Source organism: Cnephaeus nilssonii (genome assembly GCF_951640355.1).
Source record: "Cnephaeus nilssonii genome assembly, chromosome: 4".
In the NCBI taxonomy this organism is placed as follows: domain Eukaryota; kingdom Metazoa; phylum Chordata; class Mammalia; order Chiroptera; family Vespertilionidae; genus Cnephaeus; species Cnephaeus nilssonii.
Genome location: NC_137075.1, coordinates 43,390,499 through 43,417,159, shown reverse-complemented (window position 1 = coordinate 43,417,159; position 26,661 = coordinate 43,390,499). Strand labels below are relative to the sequence as shown.

Below are 26,661 nucleotides of genomic sequence, written 5' to 3'. Positions count from 1 at the left end.
GCAGGATGTGGGCAGGAAAACACAGGCTCCGGGGAAGCTACGGGGGGTCCCCAAGAACTTGCTCCAGGCAGTGCCATCAGTGGGTAAAGATGGGTGAGGATTTATTCTGTGGCTCCATGGCCTCAATCTTCAGAGCCAGAGAATGGAAGGATTAGAGTAAAATATCCTGAACTCCCTGTTTTCCTGTGTCACCCCCAAACCTGTCTCTCCCCAGCTCCCACGCCCCCCACGTCCCAAGGGAGAGGGAAGGGGTTGTCTTTCCAGGCCCAAAGTGAAGAGAAGGCTGATGCCTTGCAGGGCAGATCAGAGGGAGGGACGGGGGTGCAGGGCCAGAGGTGGCTGCAGGTGACAGGTGCAGGGGCTTTGAGAAGGGGCAGGGATTTCCCTTGCAAAATCTATTCAAACAGACCAACAGGGAACCTGAGCCCAGGAGGGAACCAAAACTACAGGGACACCAGAGGGGCCCTTGGCTAGAGGGCTGGGGGGAGAGAGAAGGGGGCAGCAGGATTTGGAGGGAGGGGTGGGAGGATGAGGGCAAAGGGCAAAGAAGCTGGAGGATTCCCAAGCTGCTTCCACAGGCTCAGCCAGGCCTTGCTTGCTCCAGGCTCCATCCCAAGTCTTAGAACTGCTCTCCTAGAGGTGATTTTAGTGCTGGGAGTCCCCTTAGCTCCAGCCCCACTAGCTCCCATCCCCCTGCCCTGGCCCAGACCGGCCAGCAGAGTCGGTTTTAGGGCCTGAGTGGGGATCCCACAGTCGTCGGGGGGCTGGCACTAAGGCTCATGGCAGAACCTGGGACAGCCAACCAGGCCCTGAGAGGGAAGGAAGTCCTGGGCAGAGCTCCCTGCTCCCCCAGTTGAATTAGCAAGGGTGATAAGCAAATCAGATTAAGCAAGAGGAAGTGGCCTGGCTGAGCTGGGCCAGGACTGAGCTCCCGGGGCTGGGGCAGTGTAGAGGCCCTGCAGGCACCCAGAGCAAGTGACCACAGCTGAGGCCTCCGCGAGCAGCCTCCTGCCTCAAGCGTCCTCACCCAGGCTCTGGGCGCAGGTCAGAGGAGGGGGCCTGGTCGGAGAGCCTCGCGAAGTCTGGTGGCCAAGGGTTGCTCAGCTGGCTGTGTGTGAGGGTGGCTGGTCAGCGGGGCTTCCAGGTGTCAGCCAGGCCTAGAGGTCCAAGAGGGGAGAGTCATGTGTGGGGGGTGAGGTGTGTGATTGCCTCACTTGCACCTCATTTTCATGGGGAGGAAGCGTTGAGAAAGAGGAGCTGGGTATTCAGCAAACTTTGCTTATTCAAAAACGCTCAGTCCCAGCTGGGCCCTGCCCTGCCCTCAACTCCCACTGCCAGGGTGGTCCCAGCTCCTCCGGCTCTGGGAACCCCACCTCTGTGGAAGTCCCTTCCCTGGTCACCTCCTTGCTTCCTCCCCTCAGTCCCTGCCTGGGCAACAGTATCCGCAGCTGGCCCCATAGTATTCCTTCTCTAGTCCCCCGGCCGCATCGAGGGGAGTAGGACTACCTCTGGGACCGGGAGGCCCCAGCTCCAAGCAGACCAGACCTCCTGACCTGCATCCTGCACAGCAGCGAGAAGGAAGCTGTGAGCAGGAAGTGCTGAGGCACAGGGTGAGGGCGGGGGCTTCGAGGAGGGGAGCGGGCCTCCCAGGGCAGGAGCAGTAACCACAGCCCCCCACTGCAGGCAGGCAGGAGGAGGCTGACTTAAAAGGCAGCGGGGCCTCTGTCCGAAGCACTCAGCTCTGCACCCAGCCCCGGCCACCGTGGGCTGCAGGAGCACCCAGACTTCCGGACCAGCTCGGGGCGGGTGCCATGTGAGCCCAGCTTGGCTCTCCTCCTGCCCGCCCTCCTCCTGCCGGCCTCTGCCTGTCCGGCTTCTCCAAAGAGGAACACTTGGCACCATGTCTCTGCTCAACCCTGTCCTGCTGCCCCCCCAGGTGAAGGCCTATCTGAGCCAGGGGGAGCGCTTCATCAAATGGGACGACGTGAGTGGGGCCGGGCGGTGGGCCGCTGGGACACGGGTAGCAGGCCGGGCTGCGAGGTGCTTTGCCAGGGTGGCGGGTAGGTTTATTTCTGTCAGGACTCCGGCGCCTGCGTGGCTTGGCCAGGCAGCTGACACAACTGCCTGGATAAACAAACCTGGGGGTGAGGGTGTGTGCCCCAAACATACGTTCCTGGGCTACGGGGCTGAGGCTCTGTGTGGATGTGAGAAGCTGGTGGGCTGCCTGGGAGGACGTTTCTCTGGGTCCGGTGGGTCTTTCCCCATCGCCCCCAGGTGTGCGGCTCCTGGTCCCGGCCTCGTGGGAGGGACGTGCCCCAGAGCTGCGGCAGGGCCAGAAGCAGCGGTGAACCAGGGCCGGCTCCCAGCACAGGTGCCCCACTCCTGCCCGTTAGGATTGTTCGCCCCTCCCCACCCGCCCCTGTCCCTGTCCCTGTCCCTGTCTCTATCCCAAGGAAGCCCTGCTCTCCCAAAAGTGGCTGTGGGGCAGCCACGAGAGGACCCTGCACCCCAAGTCCCAGGGGCCCCGGAAGGAGCGGATTGACTTCTGCTTCTGCGGGCTGCTCAGCCGGCGCCCTGCCGCCTGCCCGTCTGCGGGGGGGCGGGGGCGGGGGGAGGCTCTGCTTGGCCCTGTAGTGTCTCCACTGTGTCTGCTCCTTCCCAAACTGGGGCTGCTTCCAGCCGCTGGTCCTCCCAGACCCCAGGGGCCGGGGTTCTCTGGGGCAGGTGAGGAGAGAGGTATGGGGACCCTTCCGCAGGGAGGGCGGCTGCTGGGCGGCCCCGTGTGAGAGTCAGAGGGGCTGGTCCCAGGAAGGGAAGTGAGGGCTGGGGAAGGCTGCAGGGGGTGGAAGAGAGGGTCCTGAGGGGGCGCTGGGTCTGTGAGTGAAGGTAGCCTGGGCTCTCGGCCTTTCAGGGCTGGGCTGGGCTGAGCAATCTGGTTGCCATGACTACGGGGAGGAGGCCATGGCGGGTGCTTTCGGCTTCCCTAGGGCTGTGTGGTAGATGTGGCATGGCGCTGGCATGTCCCAGGAGCCTGTGGAATGAGGGAAGTGGCTCAGAATGAAAAGTGAAGTGGCCTCTCTCAGTTCCTCTGGGAAGTGTGCGTAACCTGACTGGGCAGAGGGTCATTACGGGTGGGGGCATGCTTTGTGGCCTTCTCTGCAAGCCAGCACCTGGGTACTTGGCTGCCCCCCCTCCCCTCCCCAAGGTAGGGCACTGCAGGGCCCTCAGTCCGGATTTCCACAGCAGGAACCGCCCACGCCCAGCCACAGGGCACATGGACCTATGAGCCAGGGCTCTGCTCTCAGACTGTTCAGCCCAGGTGGCAGGTGACTCGGGTATGCCGTGCCATGTTGAATAAGCACAATGTACAGGATGTAATCAACTCCCAACTGCGTTTTGTCTCCCATGCCCCTTTACAATGCATTTGCTGGGAGAAGCACTCCTCCGGCCCGCGGAAGGACACTCAGGCAGCCACAGACAATCCATTTGCTCTCGGGGAACACAACTCCATGGTCACTTCCCCTCACAAAGCCAAGTCTTACTTCAGAAACAGTTATCCTGAAGAACTCCAACCTTTATGTAGAATGACGTCTTCTGCCCTCCTCCTGCTAGGAATGGTTTTAGGTGGGCTGCAGGCCTCTGTGGGGTTTCCTCTCCTCCTCCAAGTCCCGCCAGGGACGGGGTGCAGGGAGGGAGATGGAAAAGGGGTATCAAAGGGCTTCATTGAACAGGCATCATCAACTGGCTCGTGCTCTCTGAGCTTATTCTCTCGATGGTGCACATTTTTGAGGATCCTCGGGAGACCTCTCCACCCGGAACTGGGGTTCTCTCGCTCAGGGCCCTCCTGCTCTCTGTATTTCAGGCCACTTGCAATGGCTTCTTCAGCCCCTCCGAACCCAGTGACCGCCGCCAGCTTCCCATAGCTTTGGACTCGGCCCCTCTCTCCCACAGGCCCACGCTGAACCCCAGCACGTGTGCACATGTGCGTGGTCCCCACAGACCCCGGGGGTCCGGCTCACCTCGCACACCAGAGTCTCTGCCTCCAGCAGTCAGCTGGTCTGGTTTCCTGGGCAGGCGTCAGACCCCAGTCAGTTATGTCCCACAATAGCAGGGGCGACAAAATCTCTCCAAGTGCAGTTAAACCGCTCACTGGGCTTAAAGTGAGGGGTCAGGCACCCCAATCCTCCCTTGGGGAAGGAAGGGAATGGAGCTCACAGCACAGCTTTCTCCAAAATTAGCCTCCTCACAAAGTGTTCTCTTTCTCCAGTCCATTAAGCATCCCAGATCTGAGAACCTTTTTTTTTTTTTTTTTGACTCTTTCCTTTGTAAATGCTGCACTTGACTTGCTTTGGTGTGCAGGAACGACCATGTTTTGTAGGAAGCTTCAACTTTAATATCTTGTTATATACGCATACACATCATTACAATCAAAGGTAGCCTGTGTGCTCTGTGAACTGAACAGGAATTTAGAAGTGAGTTCATTCATCATGCAGTCACTCTTCTAGCAAACCTGGGGCACCGGGCTCATGGTCTAGTACGGGCTTGTTTCCTGAAAGTTCGAGCCCCTGGGGATTTCCTGGGTGGGTTTCTAGGTCTGAGGATAAGCCCCACTCGGGCTGTTTCAGAAAAGGCTTTTCCGAAGACATGAGGCTTCTGCTGGTCCGTAATGGTGTTTCAGGCAGGGAGGGTTGGAGGTGAGGACGCACTTGGTATCTATGGGGCATGGGTGCATGGGGGAGCAGTTCATGGAGGGGAAGACTGAGCGTGTGGGAAGCTAGGTTTTAGCCGGATTGTGTAGGGCCTTGGATGCAGGTGTGGGAGTGGGGTTCTCAGCTCTCACTGCTGAGCACCCCTGGAGGTGGTATGGACTCTCGGGAGAGATATTCTACACCTTTGACTGAGCTGTGGCCCTTACAAACAGGACGAGGTGGGGGCCAAGACCCTGTCTGGGGTCTAGAGGGAGAACCTCTCTTTGGGGCTTATAGGGGAAACCCTCTCTTCTCCCAGAAATACCACCCCTTCCCCCCCCCCGCCCCCGTCCTCTACCCCTTCCCTCCCCTGGCGCAGAGCTTTTGAGGCCTATGCCCAGCCTTTAGCTCCGCAGGATGAGGGAAGTGCCCGCAGATTCCTGGGACAGCCACCTCCTAGGGAGATGCTGAGCTCCGAAACCCCGGTGTGCGCCAGGGAAGCGTGGCCTGCCGTCTCAGAGCAGGGCGCTGACTCTCTCTCTCCACAGGAAACAACATTCGCCTCCCCGGTTATCCTTCGCGTGGACCCCAAGGGCTATTACTTATACTGGACCTATCAGAGCAAGGTGAGGCAGCCCTCCTAGCGTGGCCCCGGGCTCCTGCTGTTCCGTGGAGTCAAAGCAGCCTCGTGGCAATGCGGAGCCGGAGGTGCATGCTGGGAGTGCAGAACGACCCGGCCGGCCGGCCGGTGGCTCTGGGGGATCTCCTGTGAGCAGGGGCTATTTGCTTTGGGAGGGAGGGTGCAGTCACTCCAGCCATGGCTGTCGTCAGCCTAGATGCTCAGCCTCGGCATGGAAAGAGAGAGCGAGAAGGGGAAAAGCTGCTGCTGAAGGCTGATTCTCTGCCTGTGGTCCCCGGTGAGCCTGAGGCCTCAGGGAGATCAGAGACGGGCCTCAGCACCCAGGCAGAGGGAAGGGCGGGAGAACCCGAGAGAGTCCAGGGTGGGGGAGGCGAGACCGCGGGTGCACCCCCTGAGTAACTCCAGTGGCCAGGGAAGGAATGGACAGAAGGGCAGCCCCACACAGTCTTAGCATCTAGAGAGGGCGGTTGGCCGGGATGTGAAGGGGTGTGGGAGCTCCCTCCTCCCTGCTCTATGTCCACACCTCTCCTCCCCCCTCCCCCCCCCCCCCCCCCCCCCCCGCCAGGAGATGGAGTTTCTGGATATCACCAGCATCCGGGACACCCGCTTTGGGAAGTTTGCCAAGATTCCCAAGGTAGGTAGGTGGGCCCAGTGGCAGCGCAGGCTCGGCGTGGTCACCAGCTCCGCGGGGCTGGGGCAGGAGCCCTGGGGAGCGAGGAGAGGTCCCTGGGCTGGGCAACCGGGCCTCCCCCTGAGCCGAGCAAGGGGCATGGCTGCTCCTGTCTCAAGGCCAGCCCTTGCCCCTAAATCACCCCGGCTGTCTGGGAGGTGTGGCTCCCAACACCCCCCCCCCCCGCCCCCCGCCCCAACTCCCTGACTGGTTTGCCTATATTTGCTTAATGCTCATAGGAAGATTGGAGGAAGGGATTGGGGGAGCAGGATTCCCGGAGACAGGGAGCTAAGAATCTAGATTCAAATGAAAAAATGGCAACCAAAATACGCAGGACTCCCTGACCCCAGGGCCTCGGTTCATCTCTCTGGTGGGGTTCTCCCTCCCGGCCCCAGGCCCTGAAGTCGGGGGGTAGGAAGATGCTGAGGCCTGTGGCTCCTAAGATGGGAATGCGATTCTACCCCAGGGGCTGAGGGGGAGGGACAGCAGCGCCACGTGGGCAGGGACCACCCTAACCGTGTCGTCACCTTTGCTGCAGAGCCAGAAGCTCCGGGAGGTCTTCAACCTGGACTTTCCTGACAACAACTTCCTGCTGAAGACACTCACCGTGGTGTCTGGCCCGGACATGGTGGACCTCACCTTCCACAACTTCGTCTCCTACAAGGAGAACGTGGGCAAGGTGCGCCGGGGTCACCGGGCCTGGGGCTGGGCACCTGGCACAGCCTGGACTTCCGAGAGACAGGCCTGGGCCGTGGGGAGGCGTGGACACCTGTGCGGGCAGGGGCCTGACTGCTGTGCTCTGGGGCCCCGCAGGACTGGGCTGAGGATATACTGGCTCTGGTGAAGCACCCGCTGACAGCCAACGCCCCCCGCACCACCTTCCTGGACAAGATGTAAGTGCCTGCCTGGCCCTGGAGCGTGGGGCTGAGTGTGCCCGCCCAGGGCCTGACAGGCTGCTTTCTGCCCACCAGCCTGGTGAAGCTCAAGATGCAGCTCAACCCTGAAGGGAAGATTCCTGTGAAGAAGTGAGTGTCCCCCGTCCCCTCCCCACACTTCCACCCAGCTCTCCACAGCCTTCCCTCTCCAGGCAGGACTCCTCTCTTCGTCTCACGCCTCCCTCTGCTCCTTTAGTTTTTTCCAGATGTTTCCTGCTGACCGAAAGCGGGTAGAAGCTGCTCTCAGTGCCTGCCACCTCCCCAAAGGCAAAGTGAGTGGCTCCCCCCTCCCCACCCCACTATTCTCCTTGTCGCCTGAGCTGGCTCTGACCAGCAGGCAACTTGGCCAGGCCTGGTGGGGGTTGGAGAGGGTAAGAATGGTAGCACAGTCCCAGCAAACAGCCCCAAAGCCAGCTAACCCCAGAACCACTGGTTCTGATACACAAAGACAGGACCAGGCAAGGGGGGCGAGGTGCTCCAGCTTCTGAGCAGGGTGGTCTCCTCCCGCTGGTGGCGGTGGGGCCAGGGGTGGGATGGGAGTGGAGATGAATGTTTTCAGCTGGAGGAGCCAGAGGTCAGCAGGGTCAGGAGGCGGACTGCAGGGATGTGAGAGGTGCAGGCAGGGACTGGTTCTGCGGGGTGTGGGAGGGGCACAGGATCAAGGGCGTAAGCTGCCAGGACACAGACTTTAGCTCAACACAGAAAAATGTTTTCCCCTTTCTTTTTAGGTAAGTAATTTTTAATTGCAAGCTGTATGCAGGTGTATTATGTAATACACCCATAAGGTATATTATGGGCAGATGCAGGGCTGAGCCAGGGTTCATGCCTGGCGGAGGGAGTGGGTCTCAGCCCCCTCTCCCCGCTTGGCCATGCCTTTGCACAGGGCACCACACGCACCCCATGGAGTCTTTTCTCCTGCTAAGAATTTGGAACATTGTAACTAAACTAAGACCTCACCGATCACTTGTCCCCAGGAATCTCAAGAGGATACTTCCCCCACAGTCACAGCTTTATGGAGCTGGTGACCCCTGGGTGTTTCTGGGATGGGATGCAAAGCTTGGGGTGGGAGAGAGGGTGGGAATGAGCTCCTGCTGAGGGCCCTACAGCCTGCAGGGCAAGCTGCGGTCAGTACACACCCACTCTCCTTTCTTCCTGCCCCCTGAGCTCCCAGCTGGGCTAAGTCCTGACTTGTCAGCTCTGCTTGTGTCCCAGTAGGGCCACTGGCCCATCTTTGCTCGAAGCTGAGGGTCCAAGGTCCAATCTTCGGGAAATCTGTTCCAGCTCTCCTGCTCCGAACGGATGTTGGCCTTCCAGTGTGATCCTGGAGGACGTAGGATGGGTGTTTCTGGGATGGGATGCAAAGGCACAGAATCCCTGGCGGGCACTAGTCTACTTTCTGTTTCTATTTCTATAGATTTGCCGATTTTGGACATTTCGTGTAAATGGAATCATACAATATGTGATCTTTGATGCCAGGCTTTATTCACTTAGCATGTTTCCAAGGTTCATCCATGTTGTAGCATGTATCAATACTTCATTCCTCTCTATGGCCGAATAACAGTCCATTGTATGGATATATCACATTTTGCTTATCTATGCATCAATTGATGAACGTTTGGATAGTTTCCACTTTTTGGCTATTATGAGTAAAGTTGCTATGAACACTCATGTATACGTGTTTGTTCAGATATATGTTTGCAATTCTCTTGGGTATATATACCTAGTAGCGGAATTATTAGATCATATGGTAACTCTACTTAACATTTTGAGGAACTGCCAACTGTTTTCCAAAGTGACCACACCATTTTAGAGTCCCACCAGCATTGTACGAGGGTTCCAATTTCTCCACATCCTCACCAACACTTATCTTCTTTTTTCTTTAATTTTAGTCATCCTAGTAGGAGTGAAATGATATCTCGTTGTGGTTTTGATTTGCATTTCCCTGACTAATGGTATTGAGCATCTGTCCATGTGTTTATTAGTTGTTTGAATATCTTCTTTGAAGAATTATCTATTCAAATCTATTGCCCATCTTTCAATTAGGTTATTTGCTTTTTTACTGCTGAGCTGTTGCTTCATGGATATCTGATTTGCAAATACAGGGTGGGGCAAAAGTAGGTCACAGTTGTTCTTATGGAAAATAATCAAATAATTAATAAATAAGAATATAAGACAAGGAAGGTAGGGGAGGGTGGGGGTAAGGGGGAGAGATTAACCAAAGGACTTATGCATGCATATAAGCCTAATCAATGGACACAGACAACAGGGGGTAAGGGCATGAATGGGGGGGAGTTGGGGGGTAATGGGGGGATAAGGACACATATGTAATACCATAATCAATAAAGAAATTAAAAAAAAAAGAATATAAGAATAAACCTTAGTGCACTCACAACTGTAAACCTACTTTTGCCCCACCCTGTATTTTCTCCCATTCGGTGGCTTATCTTTTCACCTTTTTGATGGTGTCCTTCAAAGCACAAACGTTCTTAATTTTCATGAAGTCCAATTTATCTTTTCTTGTTCTTGTTCTTGTGCTTTTTGGTGTCTTCAACTATTTATTGTTGACTTGTCTATTTTTCTCTTTAATTCTGTCAGTTTTTATTTATTTTTGTTTTAGAATATTTTTATTGATTTCAGAGAGTAAGGTAGAGGGAGCAAGAGATAGAAACATCAATGATGAGAGAAAATCATTGATTGGCCGCTTTCCGCATGCCCCCCACCCACTTGGGATCGAGCCCACAACCTGGGCATGTGCCGCGACCAGGAATCAAACTGTAACCTCCTGGTTCATAGGTCGATGCTCAACTAATGAGCCATGCCAGCCAGGCCTGTCAGTTTTTACATTATGCATTTTGGGGCTCTGTTGTTAGCTGTATTCTTTATATTCAAATTGCTTCTTTTTGAAAATTTGTTCTTCGCTTAAAAAACACACACCTAGCCCACTACTCTGGCAAGCAGCACCACTTACTTCTGACCTTTCCCCCTCCTCATTCTGGTCATTCTTAGTTCTAATCCTGCCCCAGCCAAGAGACCAGCCAGTGTCCAAATCCAGGGGCAAAGCAAACCAGCTAAGCATGCTCTTTGCTCAGCAACCAGGGCCTTGAAAAGTGGGTGCTCACAATTCACCATAGCTAAGGTGAGGGGCTGGGTGGGGTAAGAGATCAACCAAAGGACTTGTATGCATGCATATGAGCATGACCAATGGACACAGACAGGGAGGTGGGGGTGGGGGGGTTGAGGGCATGGGCTGGGGGGTGGGGGCAGCTGGGGAGAGGTTAATAGGGGAAAAAGGAGACTTATGTAATACTTTAAACAATAAAGAATTTAAGTTAGAAAAAAAAAAGAAAAGAAAAGTGGGGCTCAGCATGTCCTTAATGCCCCTCTGTCTGCCTGAGCCCTCCTTTGGATCAGGCCCCTAGTGCAGGGCCGGGCCTAGTGTGTGGTTCTTAGTGCTGAGAAGGTGGGGCAGAAGTGATCAGGTGACTGTCTCCCCAGAATGACGCCATCAATCCTGAGGACTTCCCACAATCTGTCTACAAGAGTTTCCTCATGAACCTCTGCCCTCGGCCAGAAATAGACGAGATCTTCACTTCCCAGTGAGCTTCTTGGATTGGGCTGGGCATGGGGAAAGGGTGTGGCTAAAAGTCCTACCTGCTATGCTGACAGTTAGGAAGCTTTGCTGGACAGAGGGACTGCCTAGAGGATGGAGACTGTGCTCTTCTCGTTGGCCTGCAGCCATGCCAAGGCCAAACCCTACATGACCAAGGACCACCTGACCAAATTCATCAACCAGAAACAGAGGGACCCTCGCCTCAACACATTACTGTTCCCGCCAGCGCGGCCTGACCAGGTGCAGGGCCTCATCGACAAGTACGAGCCCAGTGGCATCAACGTGCAGAGGGGTGAGGCCCAATGGAAGCCCTCAGCCCCTGTGGGCTTGTCCTGCTCTGACACCTGGGCTGTGGCCCTGATAGTTATCCCCTGCTCCCCAGGCCAGCTGTCACCCCAGGGCATGGTGTGGTTTCTCTGTGGGCCGGAGAACAGCGTGCTGGTGCAGGACAAGCTGCTGGTTCACCACGACATGACCCAGCCACTCAATCATTACTTTATCAACTCCTCGCACAACACCTACCTGACAGGTGGGCCCTCGCCTCCTCACTACTGACTTCTCCTTTTAAGGGGGCTGCTCCTGTTCCCTGAATTCCTCGCAGGGTTGCCCTTGGGCTGCCAACAGTACAGACCACGCTGGAGTGGGGTGGGGGAGAGCCCTTGAGTGAAGCCCCTGCCCCCCCCCCCCCTTGCTCTGCCTCAGCCGGCCAGTTCTCAGGCCTCTCCTCTGCGGAGATGTACCGCCAGGTCCTGCTGGCTGGCTGCCGCTGTGTGGAGCTGGACTGCTGGAAGGGGAAGCTCCCCGACGAGGAGCCCATTATCACCCATGGCTTCACCATGACCACAGACATCTACTTCAAGGTAAGACTCGGAGTGTGGAGGCTGGTGGTAAGGCACTAGGGAAGGGCCCTGGTCCCCAAGCCTTCTGGGTGTGGGGGGCACGAAGCCGGAGGAATGGCTGGGGGCCTCAGACCAGCATGGGGACTAGAGGAGACCAGAGGAGACAGGGGCCAACAGTGGCCCTCCGGTTCAACGTGTGTGTGAAAACGGGGGAGAGGGGAAGCCTGGAGCACGGACCTCGCTCCACGGAGTCCTCTCTCTTTTAGGAAGCAATTGAAGCGATTGCAGAAAGTGCCTTTAAGACCTCCCCCTATCCTGTTATTCTGTCATTTGAAAACCACGTGGACTCGTGAGTATCCAGGCCCATTCAGCCTCATTCTCTACTCTGTCCCCATCTTCCGCCAGTGCTGCCCTCCCCCAAGTATCCCGGCCTCTGCCCACCATGACCTCCACACAATTCCCTCCTGCCTGTGTCCCTGCCTCCCCGACCTCTTGTGCTCCTGATGACCCAGATCAGGGGCCCGGAAGGATGGCCAAGAGGAGGGTGGTGCTGCTGAACCCTTCCCACTTCTGCCCCCCGCAGGCCCCGCCAACAGGCCAAGATGGCTGAGTACTGCCGGGCGATGTTTGGTGACATGCTCCTCACCGAGCCCCTAGAAAAGTTTCCGGCGAGTGGACTTCTCTGTGGGACAGCTGGGGCTGGGAGCTGGGGACCAGGGGCACGGTGGGGGCCAGGTTAATCACGTGTCAGGCACTGTGCTGGGCTTTGGGGGGGGGGTGCTAGTGGCAAAGGTGCAGTCCCAGCCCTCAGACTGCTTCCCGTCTGGTGGGGAGAAAGACAAGGACCCTGGCCATGACAGCAGTGGCTGCTCTGGGAGTACCTGGGGCGTCCTGAACTGGTCTTGGGGATCAGGGAAGGCCTCCTGGAGAAGGTGATGGCTAAGCTGAAACCTAGGAGTGATGCTGGGTTTGTGTTGGTGAGAGTGGGGAAAGGAGCGAGGCAGACAGAATAGGTGAGGGAGAGCATGTCTGAGGAACGGGGGAGAGCTGGGCCAGGCAGCAGTTTAGCGCGCGGGGCAGTGGCGAGAGGCCCGGCTGCAGGAGGAGGCGGGCAGGTGGAGCAGTGCTCCGTGTGAAGGAACTGAGGCTGCTCCCTGAAGGTGAGGAGAGGGTGCTGATACTCTCTCCTCTCCCACAGCTGAAACCAGGCAGCCCCCTGCCCAGCCCTGAGGATCTCCGAGGCAAGATCCTCATTAAGAACAAGAAGAACCAGTTTTCAGGCCCAGCATCCTCCAGTGGGGAGGCGGAGGGCAGCTGCCCACCCAGTGCCCCTGTGGGTGGGGACACAGGTGAGTCAGCCCCGGAGGAGTGGGGGTAGCGGTGGGTGTGAGGGAGGATCTGGAATGGGAGAGGGGCTGGGCCTGGAGGGAACGTGCTGGAGAGCCGGGCTGGTGTGGGGGCCGCCCCCGCCCCCAGCGCTGATGGAGTTGTGTGTGGCAGTGTTGGCTGGTGAGGAAGGGGCTGAGCTGGAGGAGGAGGAGGAGGTGGGAGAGGAAGAGGAGGAGGAGTCAGGAAATCTGGATGAAGAAGAGATGAAGAAGATGCAGTCGGATGAGGTGTGTGGAGACAGCCCAGAGGCCCTTCTACCATCTCCCCTGGAGAGTCGTCCAGTGGGGCCATGTCCCTGGGCTCCGGGCTCCTCCTCTCCACTCTCCTCTCTCTTCCCAGGGCACAGCGGGCCTGGAGGTGACAGCGTACGAGGAGATGTCCAGCCTCGTCAACTACATCCAGCCCACCAAGTTCCTCTCCTTCGAGTTCTCTGCCCGTAAGCTCGCACGGGGTGGTGGTGAGCTGGAGGTTCAGCTAGACTCAGGAGGCCCTCAGGAAGTGTGTCTGACACCAGGGACTTTGACGGGCGGGGGTAAGAGGCAGGGGTCCTCCCCGTCCTCGGACTGGGGCCCTGTCTGTAAATATGCATCAGAGGAGTCAGGCAAGGGCTTAAGTGGCAGTGGCTCCATTTCCCAGCACAGGCCTGGGGTTTGGCACCAAGCAGAACGCTCTGGAGTATGTCAGGGGCAGGCCGGTCCTTTAGGACAGGCGACCTCAGTGGGGCTGGCCTGGGGCTCCGACTTCCTGCAGGTTCTGTGGCCCCTAAGCCCAGAAAGCCCATCCCCAGGGCATAAGAACTCCAGGGGGGCGGGGGGTGGTGGAAGGCAGAGCAGCCAGCCAGTGCACCCTACTCCTTGCAGCCTTCCCTTTGTGTGCACACTGTTATTATCTTCCCCGGACACTCTCCGCCTCTGTGCGTGTCCCCAACATGATCACCTCTTTCCGTATACACTTGGCAAAGTGTATACCTCTGTAACCTTGTTTCCTCACCCCTGAACCCACAGCCTGCACCCCTACCGGTGCTCCCCGTGGCGTGTACCACCCTTGGTGTGTACTTCTCACCCCCACACCCACCCTTTGTGTGTAGACCCTGCACATCCGCATGTTCCTGTCTCTCTGGGCTCATCCGCTCATGTTCCCCACATCCTCTGCACCCTCCCAGGCACGCACCCCTCACCCTCCAGGACTGTGCCACCTCCCACCCCTGTGCACACCCACCGCGCATGCCCTTTACCCCCAGCACACAGTTACCCACGAAGACCTGCACATCCCCCTGCCCCTTGGGTTCACCCCCTCCCTGAACCCACAAGCCTCATGGGGACCAAGATGCATCCCTGTGCTGGAGGCAGCTGCACCGAAGGGGAGGGTAGGTCGGAGGGACTACCTCAGCCTGACCTAGACCCTCCCTCTTCTTACTCCCGCCACAGAGAAGAACCGGAGTTATGTCATCTCCTCCTTCACGGAGCTCAAGGCTTATGACTTGCTCTCCAAGGCCGCAGTGCAGTTTGTGGAGTATCCTTGAGGCCTCGGGAGCCAGGGTCCTGGTTGGGAGGAGGGATGGGGAGGGGCTCGAAGGGGGGCTGTTGGGTACTCCGGGTGCAGCCTCAGGCTGGCCTCCTAAACTCTGGAGCAGCTACAACAAGCGCCAGATGAGCCGCATTTACCCCAAGGGCACCCGCATGGACTCCTCCAATTACATGCCCCAGATGTTCTGGAATGCTGGCTGCCAGATGGTTGCCCTCAACTTCCAGACAATGGGTGAGGCACTCTCAGGCCCTTAAACCCCTTTCTTTGCCCTTCCCACCTTCACCCCGTTCCTGGGGGGGTGGTCTTTAGAACAGACCGGATGTTCAAGTATTTGTTAGGTCCCCTCCCTTTCTTGGACTGGGGCCCTGTCTATAAATGTGCACCAGGGGAGTCAGGCCGGGGCTCCTACCTCCAGGTAATCTCTGGGCAGCTCCGGTCAGAATGCAGGTGTGTGCGTGTTTCGGGGCAGAAATGCGTGAGCTCATGCCTATATGACTGTACGTATGAGTGTGTACGGGCAGATGCCAGGAGCCGGCATGGGAGCTGGCTGCTCTCTGAGTGGGTCTGTGGGAACACCTGCTCCACTGGCCTCCACTCCCACGGCGAGCCTGGGGTCCGGCTGTGGCTTTGGGCCGGATGATTGCAGGTAGTGGGCCCTTCCTGAGAGAAGAGACACCCTAAGAAACCAAGCTGACGTGAGAAACCCGCATGCCATGGTCATTCAGCCTCCCCGTTCACAAGCCGGGAGAAGGCTGGGAACATGGAAATAGAGGCCGGGGCCTTCCTCACAAGTACCCTGTCCCCCCAGATCTGCCCATGCAGCAGAACATGGCGCTGTTTGAGTTCAATGGGCAGAGCGGCTACCTCCTCAAGCATGAGTTCATGCGCCGGCCAGACAAGCAGTTCAACCCATTCTCGGTGGACGGCATCGACGTGGTGGTAGCCACCACCCTTTCCATTAAGGCAAGGCCCTGAGGTGGACAAGTGGCCGGGAGGGCTGGCGTCTTGAGGAGAAAGACACAGGAGCCCCACTCCTCCACTCCCAACCCCCTCTCTGATATCCTGCAAACTTCAGCCCCAGCCAGCTCCTGCAGTAGCAAGTTGCCTTGGAAACTGCCTCCTCCTCAGCCCTGGAGGCTGCCTCTTGGTCCCCATGGAAACCAAGGGGAAGGACTGAGGCTGGGATGGGGGAGGGGAGAAGAGTGGGCAAAGTGGGGTTGTAGGAGCCCAGGCCCTGGGAGAGAGCCCTATTCCTTCTTTGCCTGGGAGGGGAGGTGGGGAGGCCCACACCTCTTCCTGAATGCTGGAAACACCCTGGTCACCAGAGCTTAGCTGTGACCTTGAGCCACACAGCCTCTGGTCAGTGGCCAGAGCTAAGTGGCACTCTTCACAGTACCCAAGAATGGATGCTTCCGCCAGGGAAGCTAGAGGCCCAGGTGCTGGGGAACGGCTGGGTGGGGGAGCTGATGCTGTCTCCCCCGGGCTCCCACCTCCAGGTCATCTCGGGGCAGTTCCTGTCGGAACGCAGTGTGCGCACCTATGTGGAAGTGGAGCTGTTTGGCCTTCCTGGGGACCCCAAGAGGCGCTATCGCACCAAGCTGTCCGCCACTGCCAACTCCATCAATCCCATCTGGAATGAGGAGCCCTTTGTGTTTGAGAAGGTGGAGGGCTAGGGCAGGGCAGGGGCTGGGGCCTGGGCAGGGTAAGGGCTGTCCCGAATTCTTGGCCTCTACTTATAGGAAAGAGAAAATACACAGAGGGAGTTCCTTGCTCCTCCTCCTCTCCCCACCCCTCACTTTGTGCCCTCCTTAATTTCAAGAGTCCAGAAAGCAAGTTTACAGAAATATACTTGGTGTGCAGGTTGTGTGTGTTTGTGCACATGTGTATGTGTGTGCGTGTGTGTGTTCATGTTAGGATCAGAGGCAGAAACATGAACTCCCAGGCCAGGGTGCAAGGTCCCATGGGATCACAAGGGGGCCTTTTGCCCCCACTGGATGCTTGTGGCAAAGCTGTCACAGTTGTCTGCACCAGGACCCCAGAGCCATGGCTGCATGTCCAGCCCTACTTCCCTGAGTGGACCGGCAAGGACCGTGGTCGGCAAACTGCGGCTCGCGAGCCACATGCGGCTCTTTGGCCCCTTGAGTGTGGCTCTTCCACAAAACACCACGGCCTGGGCGAGTCTATTTTGAAGTGGTGTTAGAAGAAGTTTAAGTTTAAAAATTTGGCTCTCAAAAGAAATTTCAATCGTTGTGCTGTTGATATTTGGCTCTGTTGACTAATGAGTTTGCCGACGACTGGGCTAGAACATGAGCTGTGAGGATGTCTATGTGTGGCCTAGAGTGTGCCCTCTGTCCTCACCAAATCTGGTCACACCTGCTATGTTCTCACACTGGCCCTGGACTTCTGAAACTAGGGAGGGGGTCAGCTTGGCCACCCCCTCCTCCCCAGCGTGTCCTGTCCCGAACTCTCCCCAGATCTTGATGCCTGAGCTGGCCTCCCTCAGGGTGGCTGTGATGGAGGAAGGCAGCAAGTTTCTTGGACACCGCATCATCCCCATCAATGCCCTGAATTCTGGTAAGGGGCGGGGCCCTTCTTCACGGTCCCCTGCCGGTCTGAGACCAAGGCCAGCATCAGGAGCCCGTCCAGAGGGCGGGGCAGCTTCAGGGAGGTGGCCCTGAGCTTTACCTAAGCCCTCCACGTCATCAGCCCTTAGGCGTGGAGCAGGACTAGCACCTCTGCAGGAAACGGACAGAGGTGGGGGCTCCGGCCATCTAACAGAAGGTCTGTCATTTTCTGAAACCACTGGGGCAATTTCCCAAGTGGCTGACATCTATTGGGCACTTAAAATGCTTTAAGGGCTTCTCTTCTCACTTAATCCTGTTAACCACATGAGGCAGGTACCGCAGACAGGAAAGGCTCAGAGATTTAAAGCAACCTGCCCAAGGTCACACAGCCGGGACCTGGACCCTGGCCTCTCTGACCCTGAAACCAGAAGCCTGGGTGCTGGGCGGCCATGGGCTCTGCTCACTGCCCCTCTGTCCCGCCCACAGGCTACCACCATCTGTGCCTGCGCAGTGAGAGCAACATGCCCCTCACCATGCCTGCGCTCTTCGTCCTCCTGGAGATGAAGGACTATGTACCTGACACCTGGGCAGGTTAGGAGGCCCATAGAGGGCTGGGAGCCTAGGGCTGCCCATTTTCTCGAGTCAGCCTCCAGAGGGGTCAGGACAGGGTATCCTGGGGTAGGTGAGGGTTGGGGGGGCGCTTCCAGGTACTCTCCATACCAGGCCTGTGATGCCCTTGTGCACCCAGATCTCACGGTGGCCCTCGCCAATCCCATCAAGTTCTTCAATGCCCACGATAAGAAGTCTGTGAAGCTCAAGGAAGCCATGGGAGGTCTGCCTGAGGTCTGTGTGGCTGGGTCCTCTGTGGGAAGGTGAGGGAGGGGCAGAGCCCAGGGCTGGGGAGAGAGGGCTGTTGGAGCCGTCTTCCCAACCTGCTCTCCCTACACAGAAGCCCTTCTTTCCCGGGAGTCCACTTGCCAGCCAGGTGAACGGGCCAACTTCCCCCACCGGCAATGGGTCAGCAGGTATGCCCTGCGGGGTCCTCCCACCTACCGGCAGGGGTCTTGGCTTCTCTGGCTGCATCTACAGGCACCGCCCAGGGGGGCGGCAGATCAGAACAGAACTCAGACTTTCACCAAGGGAAGGGAACACGTGTCTGAAGCCTCAGCGCTGAGAAAGTGCACCGCGGGGGGCCCACGCTGGCACCCCCAGGGGGCGGGGAGGAGCAGCTGAGCCCGGGGTCCCCAGGACACCTTGTCAGCCCGTCCTGTGGCTCTTGTAGCAGCCGGGGCCGGGGCCGGGGCCGGGGCCGGGGAGGGGCCCGAGCGAGGCTGTGGGTAAGGCCTGCTGGGGGGTCTTGAGGACCAGCCTGGGGAAGGTTCGGGTCTCCGGGGAAAGGCGGGGGCTCTCGGGCGGCGGGACGCCTCACCCGGTTCCCCGCAGAGCCGCGCACCGCCAGCCTGGAGGAGCTGCGGGAACTGAAGGGCGTCGTGAAGCTGCAGCGGCGGCAGGAGAAGGAGCTGCGGGAGCTGGAGCGGCGCGGCGCGCGGCGCTGGGAGGAGGCGCTGCAGCGCGGCGAGGCGCAGCTGGCCGAGCTGGGGCCGCCCGGCGCGGGGGGCGGCGGCGGGGCCCGCAGGCTGGGCCCGGGCAAGGGCTCCCGCAAGAAAAGGTAAGGGCAGTGGCGGCGGCCTGCCCCCCGCGCGCGGGTGCGGGCGGCCGAGGGCTCAGGACCTGCTCCCACGCGGCCCCCGCAGGACCCAGCCCGGGGAGGAGCCGGCCGGGGCCACGCCGGGCGAGGGCCCCGAGGGCGCGGACCCGCGCGTGCGGGAGCTGAGGGACCGGCTGGAGCAGGAGCTGCGGCAGCTGCGGGAGGAGCAGTGCGAGTGCGTCCTGAAGCGCAAGGAGCAGCACTTGGCCGAGGTGCCCGGGCGCGGGAGGGGAGAGCGCTACAACCCGACCAAACCCCACCCCCTCTGCACAGCAAGGGCTACCCGAGAGGAGAGGCCCGTGTGCTAAACCCACCCTCCCATCCCTGCAGCAAATCGCCAAGATGATGGAGCTGGCCAGAGAGAAACAGGCCGCGGAGCTGAAGACCCTCAAGGAGACCTCAGAGAGGTATGACTGCCTCCCTCCCAAGCCTGACTCTCAACTCCCAGGGGGCTCAGGCCCCCACAAAACATCTGGCCCAGCCCAGCCCCCCCCCCCCCCCCCCCCCATCGCCCTGATGCCTGTCTCTCTACAGTGACACCAAAGAGATGAAGAAGAAGCTGGAGGCCAAGAGGCTGGAGCGGATCCAGGCCATGATGAAGGTCACTGCTGACAAGATGGCCCAGGAGAGGTGAGCCCTGGAGGAGAGGCCCAGGACTCCAGCCCCAGGCCCCGTGCTGAGCAGGAACCACTCCAGGGGCAAGGGGCCTCCCTGCAGAGGATCCTGACTCGCTTCCTAGCCACGTGCCTGTCCCTGGCTCTTGAAAGTTAATCTTACTTCTGTCACGTCTGATTAGAGTGACCTCCTTAGGCAAAACACAGATGCCAACACTGCTTGACCAGAGAGGAGAATTCAAGGGGAAATCAAGAGGGAGGTGAAACCTTGGGACAGCAGCTTCCCACCTTGGCTTTCCCATGCACACCTTGAAGGACAGTGCAAGTTCCTTCAGAGGGTCCCCCGGGACTTCCAGTGGATCCCCATGTCACCCCTCTGGCTGCTTCCTGTCCCTACTTCGTAGTCCTTACTTGGTCTGTACCCTGAGGAGTCTTCCTCTCACCCAGCTCTTCCCGGGGGCCTCCTGCCCTCTGTGAAACTCCAATCACCCCAACAGGTTGAAGAAAGAGATTAATAACTCCCACATCCAGGAGGTGGTACAGGTCATCAACCAGGTGTGTAACACTGTGTCCTTCACACACACACACACACACACACACACACACACACACGCTCTCCCTGTGAGAGAAAATGGGGTCTTACTTTGCCCTTAGGAGATATACTGTCCAGAGTGGCCCATGCAGCTAGGGAAGGCAGGAGGCGGTGCAGGGGAAGGGGACCCCCCCCGCCCAGGCCAGCCTGGGGCTCTGGTCTTTCTGTGGAGATTGGGGTACTAGCCTAAAGGCTTCTGTCTCTGTCAGCCGCCCTGCATGGAAAGGATATGAGCCAGCTAGCCAGGGAGGACGGAATTGGGGTGGGTGGGTGAGCGGGAGCGAGGGGTGCTTCCGGAGGCTCCCAGGAGTCCGCAGGGAAAGGAAAGGCCTGCTGGGAATGGGCCTAGAGCTCCCCGGGGGGTTAGCAGAAGTAGCAGAACTACCAGCTACCGGATCCTGACCTTATGCCAGACACTAAACCAGGTGCGCCACGTGAACCGTGTCATGTAAACCTTCATAATCCGGTGAGACAGGTACTGTTATCCTCATTTTACATATTAGAAAGCAAAGGACGTTACCCTAAGTGTTATAGCTGGTTAGCTGGGATTGCAGCTGGATGCCAACCCGGATTGCCTGTCTGAGCTGCCCTGATGCCTGCCCCTCACTCCCATCCAGATGACAGAGAGCCTGGAGAGGCAGCAGGAGAAGCTGGAGGAGAAGCAGGCGGCCTGCCTGGAGCAGATCCGGGAGATGGAGAAGCAGGTGACAGGAACCGCCACCCTGGCCCCCCACAGAGTCGGCCCGGCTCCAGGGTGTAAAGGGCCCCAGCTCCAGGGAGCATCCGGCCAGGAGTTCAGGAGGCGGGGGCTCACCCTCACAGTGGGTCAGGGGCTCCGGTTCCATTGGGGCCCTCGAGCCCTTTTACATGAGGCAGCTCTGCAGGTCTCTCTGCTTGTTTGGCACCCCCTCGCCTGAGAGGCTCCCTGATGGGCTCCACTATGCCCACTTCCCACCTTCTTCTCCTGGGCATCTCCTTGTCCCATTGTCCAAGGGAGGGAGAGTGGGCAGGTGGCCCCTCCTGAGCCGGGTGGTGGTCCTTGCTGTCCCCACAGTTGCAGCAGGAGGTGCTGGCAGAGTACGAGGCCAGGATGAAGGGCCTGGAGACTGAGGTGAAGGAGTCGCTGAGGACCTGCCTCAGGACCTACTTCCCCCCTGAGGCTGAGGACAAGCCTGAGAGGTCCTGTGAGGCATCCCGGGAGCTGTGTGAACAGGACTCACTCACCGCCAGCGCAGACACCCAGGAGAGCTGCCTCTGACACCCCCATGCAGCTGGGACATGCTGCAAGGACATTCCCTCTTCTGTCGGACGGGGCTCCATCTCCCCAGGAAGAAAGGCCCAGCAGCCCCAGTACTCTGAGGCTGTGGGAAGCTGGGGTTCCCCTGGACTCTGGAGCCGTCTCCCCAACAGCCAGGCTAGAAGAGGAGGCAGGGATACCATCAGGGCAGGGGCTCATTGAGGCCTAGAGGTCCTCTCTAAGCTGACTTCCTCCTCCTCCTCCTCCTCCTCCTCCTCCTCCTCCTCCTCCTCCTCCTTCTCCTTGAATTAGTGCCATGTATTTGTTGAGGGCAAAAGAATATGGACTGAGAGGCAGGGAATGGGGTCCTGGCCTCACCCTGCGTTTCCTAGTGGCGCCCACTCTGGAGTCAGTTTCCTCACCTGGAGGGTTAGGCCTGGCCTCCTGGAACCTCCACTCAGCACCTGTAATTCGAGCAGGACCTGTTCTGCCGTAAGGCTGGCAGCTGACCCAGGCTTCTCGGCCCCATCATGGGCCTGCCCCGAATTGGCCTCATTGTCTGCTCCCTGATTCAGAGCCTGGCACTACCTCCAAGCTCCCTGAGGCCTGATGCCCCTAGGATTCCAGGCTGAGGTCCCTTCCCTGGCTTCCTGCCTAGGGGTGGGGGGTGGGGACGTGGGCGGGGGTAGGGGTAGGGGTGGGGAGGCTGACAGGAAAAAGCTGCCTCAGCTGTCTGTCTCTCCGCCCCAGAGACAACCGGGGCCGTGGCTGGTGGTGAGGGGAGAAGGGTGGCCTGTTGGGCATGTTCCCATGCAGAGCCCAGCTCACCCCTTTTCCTAGGCTTGGGGGGTGTATTTCCTAACATGTACTCCAACCCAGGCTTCCCGACAAGGTCACATTTGTTTTCTCTCCTAACTTTATGAGGTTTATTTATTTTTCTCCTTTTTGATTCCTACCAAAGAACTCTGTCCCATTATTTCCCGCCTAAGCCTGGCCTCTGTTCTACCGCTGAGAAATGGGGAGGAGGTGGGGGAGAAAGCCCTGAACTGAAGCAGGCTGGGAAAACCCTGGGGAGCGGAACCCGGGGGAAAGGGGTCCTCCAGAGCCCAGCGGAATGGCCCTGCCTCCGGGCTTGAAGAGGATTCACTTCCCCTTCCGTCAGCCCTGCCGCCACAGCCACTGGAAAATGATGTCACCCCTCTTCTCCACCCCCACCCAGATGTGGCCCTTCCTTGTCTCCACCCTCAGGGCGGGAGCAGAAGAGCCTATGCAGAGGTGCCCCCCACCCTCCTGCAAGTGGCCAACCTTCAGGCCACCTTACAGTGGTCAGCTTCTCAGGCCCCTGTGGTAGTTACGGTCCACCCAGCACGTGCTGTGGAGGGGCTTGTGGGCAGCCATTCACGGCACCCATGGCATGCTCCCAAATCCAAATGGGAGGAGGCACTGGTTTGGGAGAGGCAGGGTGGGGTTGATTCTGGGAAGAGGTTGTTTTCTTATCAGAGGGTTATAGCCAATGCCATTAGCTGTGAGCACCAGTGCCTTTGGAACATGAACAGGACTCCCCCCAGCCCCACCCCATCCCCTTGGGATCCCAGCAGTCCCTGGCCGCAGGGTGAGGCTAAGGGCCTGCTCATTGATACAGCCAAGGGCAGTGCCCTGTCTTCAGTCCTCCAGCTGGGCACTCAGCTGCCCAGCTGCCCTCCAGCCCAGGGTAGCACCCAGGCCTAGAGGAACTCACCCAGGCATGGGGCAGAAGCCAGAGCCAGCACCTAATAGAGCCCACGGGGCATCACCCCCTTGTTGTGCCAATGACTGTGCAGGCAAAGGAGGGGCTGTTTCCCCTGCCTCTGAGCCAGGCCTGGCAGAGTCTCTGGGCCTGGTGTGGAGCTGGGAAGCCCAGGGATGGGGAAGGAAACGCAATCCCGCCCCCCAGAGAGGCCTCTGCACACCACGCTGGAGGTGCCTCTGTTCTCTTAGAAAAGGGCAAGGTGCCCCTGGGGAAATGCCAGTCTCTGGGCCTCGGGGATGAATTAATTTCTGGCATCAGGGGATGTGCAGAGGAAGAGTTGCCCTCCCGCGGGCACTGGGCAGGTGAAGGGCACCTGGGTTCCATTCCTGATGTGTATCTATGGGGCTGGGGCAAGGTTCCCTGTCCACTTGTCATGCCTCAGTTTCACCCTTTGAAGGGTCCCTACCCACTGTCCAATCCCAATGCTGATTCAGTTGCCAGAGTCCCCTGTTGACTCACCAGCCCCCCCACACCCCCACAACCCCCAAGCTCTCTAAATCTTCCAGCCACGTGCCACCAGGCCCAACCCCGCTGAGCTGGTGCAACGTGACAGGGTGAGGGGGTTGGTGACACTTGAGGAAAGAAGCAGGCCTGGGGGGGGGGCGGGGCAGCGGCAGACAGTGACAGACCTGAGCCGCCTCTGCTGGGAAGTCCTTTTGCCAGCCTGGGGCCTGCACGGGGAGAGGATCAGCTGGTGGGAGGGGAGGGGAGTGTGGAGTGCCTGCCTGCCCCCTGCCTGCCTCGGCTCTATCTCCTGTCAGCCTTCAGCTCCCTAAGCGACAGCTTCTAATTCGGGCTCTTGGTGCCTCTGTGCTCTGCAGCAAAGTCGCAGCCTTTTTTTCAGCTTTGCTATTTCTTTTCTGTTCAGAACATATTGAGCCCACAGGGAAGTCAGAGTAAAGGCTCCAGGCCAGAGACCTGGCACCCCGCCCCCCGCCCTGCCACACACACACACAGGTCAGGCCTGCTTGGCAAGGCCAGCTAGGGGAAATGGAGCCAAAGAGCGGCCAGCACGGGGCTCTCTGACAGGCCAGGATGAGGCCCTGAAGGGGACCTGCCTCAGCTCCTCTTCTTCCATGGAACTGTCCCCATCCTCCACACTCCAATGGGCATGAATGAGACAGAGCTGGCTCAGGGAGGCTCAGGGGAGAGGGGCCGTGACTCTTTAGGACCCAGTCCGTGTTCCTGCTGCTTCTCTCCTCCATCTGGGGGGGGGGGGGGGGGCACACTGCCTGGGTGTAGGATGGTCTGCCACACACAGATTCCAGAGGTGCCCTCTCTCCCCTGACCCTGAAAACAGAGAAAGAAGGGAAGAAAGCAATTTCCCTCAGGGGGGAGAAAGGGGAAACTGAGTCACAAAGGGAAGAAACGCGTTTCTCCTGCTGCCTGAGTAAAGAGGGAGAGCATTCCCCATCCTTATGGGGGTGGGAGAGTCTGCACCCGCCCTGGGCGACAGCCAGGAGGGGCCCGGGTCTGAGGGAGGCACTGAGCTTCTGCATGCTGAGTAACTGTGCAGCTCTCTTCCCGACGCTCGCTCGAGCCAGATCTTGCTTGAAGCAGGCAGGGTAGTGTCATCACCTTCGTCTTGAAGGTGGGGATATGCAGGCCTGGAGCCACACTGCCAGTAAATGCCTTCGAGCTGGGACTTCATTCTGAGGTTGGACGCTGTGGCCTTTCTGTGACACCAGGAGCGAAAGCTGGCAGAGCCCTGAGCAGAGGAATGAAAAAATGCCAAAAGGAACAAGAGGGGCTTCACAGTGTGTGCGGGCATACGTCACCTGTTCCCTCGGGGCAGGGTGATCTGGGAACGCCTGCTCCGTGGCTGGGCCCAGGTCAAGTGGGCATCCCTGGGGCCTGGGAGCTAGAGAGAAGCAAGAAGTTCAGGGTGCGGGGCCAGGTGTCCACTTTGCCACCCAACCACCGCCTTCTTCCTAGAGGCAAATCCTCGGCCTGCCCACACCTTTCCCCAGGCAACTCCTGCTGCAAAGCTTTTTGTCACTGCTCTGCCCAGGCTAAGGACACTCTGATTCTTCCCTTAACTTCCTGTCTTTCACGGGAGGGACCCTTCAAAACAGCCTCCAGCACTGTCCCTCCCCCCCCCCCCCCATGCCTTGCTTCAGTAACCCCGTCTGGAATGTCTTCTTCCCTGTTTCTTAGCAGCCAGATCCCATCCCTCACTTCCTCGAAGACCACCTTGGAAGCGCTATCCTTCGAAGATCCAGAGCCCTCCCTTCCCAACAACTCCACCTTTTCCTCTAAGGACTGCCTCCTTTGTCTTTACCAGATGTATTCTGCCCCCGGGTGATAATCTCCACTTTTTATGTCTTGGTCCTGTCTTCCCACTTGAGCGGGGAGGTCTTTTCTATCCAGAACTGAACTGCTGTTTCTGTATTTCCCACAGCTGGAAACAGTTGGAAACCTGGCTCACTAAAAAGCTCAGTAAACTCTGTAGCTGGGACCTGATTCACTTCTTACTTTACAAAACTCCATTCCAACCCTACACACCCTCCCACACCCTTCAGCTCTGAGGTGCCCTGACTCCCCTCACCGGAGGCCTGCCCGCCCTGCTCTCCAAGGCCCCCTCCCCCAGAGCACCCACCAGAGGGAGACTGGATGCGGTGGTTTGCAGGGCAGCCATTGCCATAGAGACCCCCCCTATTGACTTGAGCTCTATTCAAAGGGGTCAGGTAGTGGACAAGGTCAGAGCCTTGTGGTCTAGGGGTGGTTTTATGCCTAAGAGGGAGTTGGAACTGGGGGGGAGCCTTGCGTGTGTCCCTTGATCTTTGCTCTTTCCGGGATGGCGCCTGTCCTGAAGCGGCGGGGAGGCGGCACCCGGGAGTTGCTACCGTGGCTGCAGCACTCGGGGATCCTCCGGCGCCCGCCCCGCCTGCTTCTCAGCCGCCGAGAGCTGGCAGGCGGGCACGTTGAAGGGGTTGGAGACGTCTGAGATTGGCGGGCACACTCTCCTCCCGCCCCCACTCCGAGAGAGCCTGTGCGGGAGGAACAATTGTGAGTGCGTGGTTTGCGACACTGCGAGTGGCAGTTCCCAGCCAGACTGAGCGCCCCCCATCCCGCGCACAGCGCAGCTACTCCCTCCTCCGAACGACTCCCAGCCCGCCTTTCGCGGCCGCCCTAGCTCGCTTGTGGTCCAGTTCTGCTCTCATGGGGTACCATTTCCTTCCACCCCGACAGCTGGGGGCAACGCGCCGTCTTCCCCGACGGCCCCGAGGTCCCACCCGTGTCTAAGGAGCCCAGGGCAGCGACTCCGCCGGCCGAGGGCGGGGAGAAATGACTGACTTTGGGATTGGTGCCTGTGGCCCACAGCGAGCAGCCCCCGCAGCCGCCGCTGTAGCCCCAGGGGAGCGCGGAGGAGGAGCCGCTCCCCCACCTCGAGGCCCACGGAGGTGTGGGGGTCAGGGGCGGTCTCCCCCGCCCAGTCCTTTTCTGCCTTGATGGCTCAGCCCGCTCCCAGGGCAGCCATTTCCATAGAGACCCCCCACCCCCACCCCCCGCCGCCGCCCAGGCTACAAAGCCAGGTATCCAGGTGGGCGGCGGCTCCCGCGCCGCTGAGCCCCCCAAGAAAGGAGCAAGCGCCCCGGCGTGGCCCGGCCCCCGCGAGAGGGGAGGAGGCGGAGGAGCGGCGCTAGCAGCTGGAGGAGAGGCGCGCCCCGCCGGGGCGAGAGGCAGGCGCGGAAGGCGGGCGCCACCGTCTCAGCAGGGGAGCGGGGGCTGCCCCGAGTGCGGTGAGTGGCGCGGCTCCAGGCCACGGGGGACTGAGGCTCGCCGGACACGAGGAAAACAGCGGGAGAGTCAGGAGGGGGCAGAGTTTCGGCTCCAGTCGTCTCGTGGCGGGCCAGGC

General features: G+C 59.2%; 1 protein-coding gene across 1 annotated transcript; it reads left to right on the top strand.

Annotated features, from left to right (window-relative positions):
• The first annotated feature begins 1,021 nt into the window (after positions 1-1,021).
• Positions 1,022-21,656, top strand: PLCB2 (phospholipase C beta 2). The gene is made up of 32 exons (XM_079769749.1): positions 1,022-1,044; positions 1,684-1,984; positions 5,237-5,314; positions 5,894-5,962; positions 6,537-6,677; positions 6,812-6,891; positions 6,970-7,023; positions 7,130-7,205; positions 10,429-10,529; positions 10,669-10,835; positions 10,926-11,072; positions 11,246-11,403; positions 11,649-11,731; positions 11,966-12,050; positions 12,581-12,731; positions 12,883-12,998; positions 13,111-13,207; positions 14,199-14,283; positions 14,405-14,529; positions 15,107-15,261; positions 15,795-15,959; positions 16,773-16,872; positions 17,349-17,453; positions 17,611-17,705; positions 17,812-17,887; positions 18,306-18,531; positions 18,617-18,782; positions 18,901-18,977; positions 19,105-19,200; positions 19,682-19,739; positions 20,394-20,480; positions 20,831-21,656. Exons 2-32 carry the CDS (start codon positions 1,901-1,903, stop codon positions 21,032-21,034), a joined length of 3,507 nt encoding a protein of 1,168 aa, XP_079625875.1. The 5' UTR covers positions 1,022-1,044; positions 1,684-1,900; the 3' UTR covers positions 21,035-21,656.
• Positions 21,657-26,661: the final 5,005 nt, after the last annotated feature.

Excerpts from the sequence above, each read along its gene's own strand:
- PLCB2 (XM_079769749.1), top strand. The coding sequence starts at position 1,901 with ATGTCTCTGCTCAACCCTGTCCTGCTGCCCCCCCAGGTGAAGGCCTAT. Across the intron at positions 1,985-5,236 it reads GCTTCATCAAATGGGACGAC|GAAACAACATTCGCCTCCCC; the intron begins GTGAGTGGGGCC and ends CTCTCTCCACAG. Across the intron at positions 12,051-12,580 it reads AGCCCCTAGAAAAGTTTCCG|CTGAAACCAGGCAGCCCCCT; the intron begins GCGAGTGGACTT and ends CCTCTCCCACAG.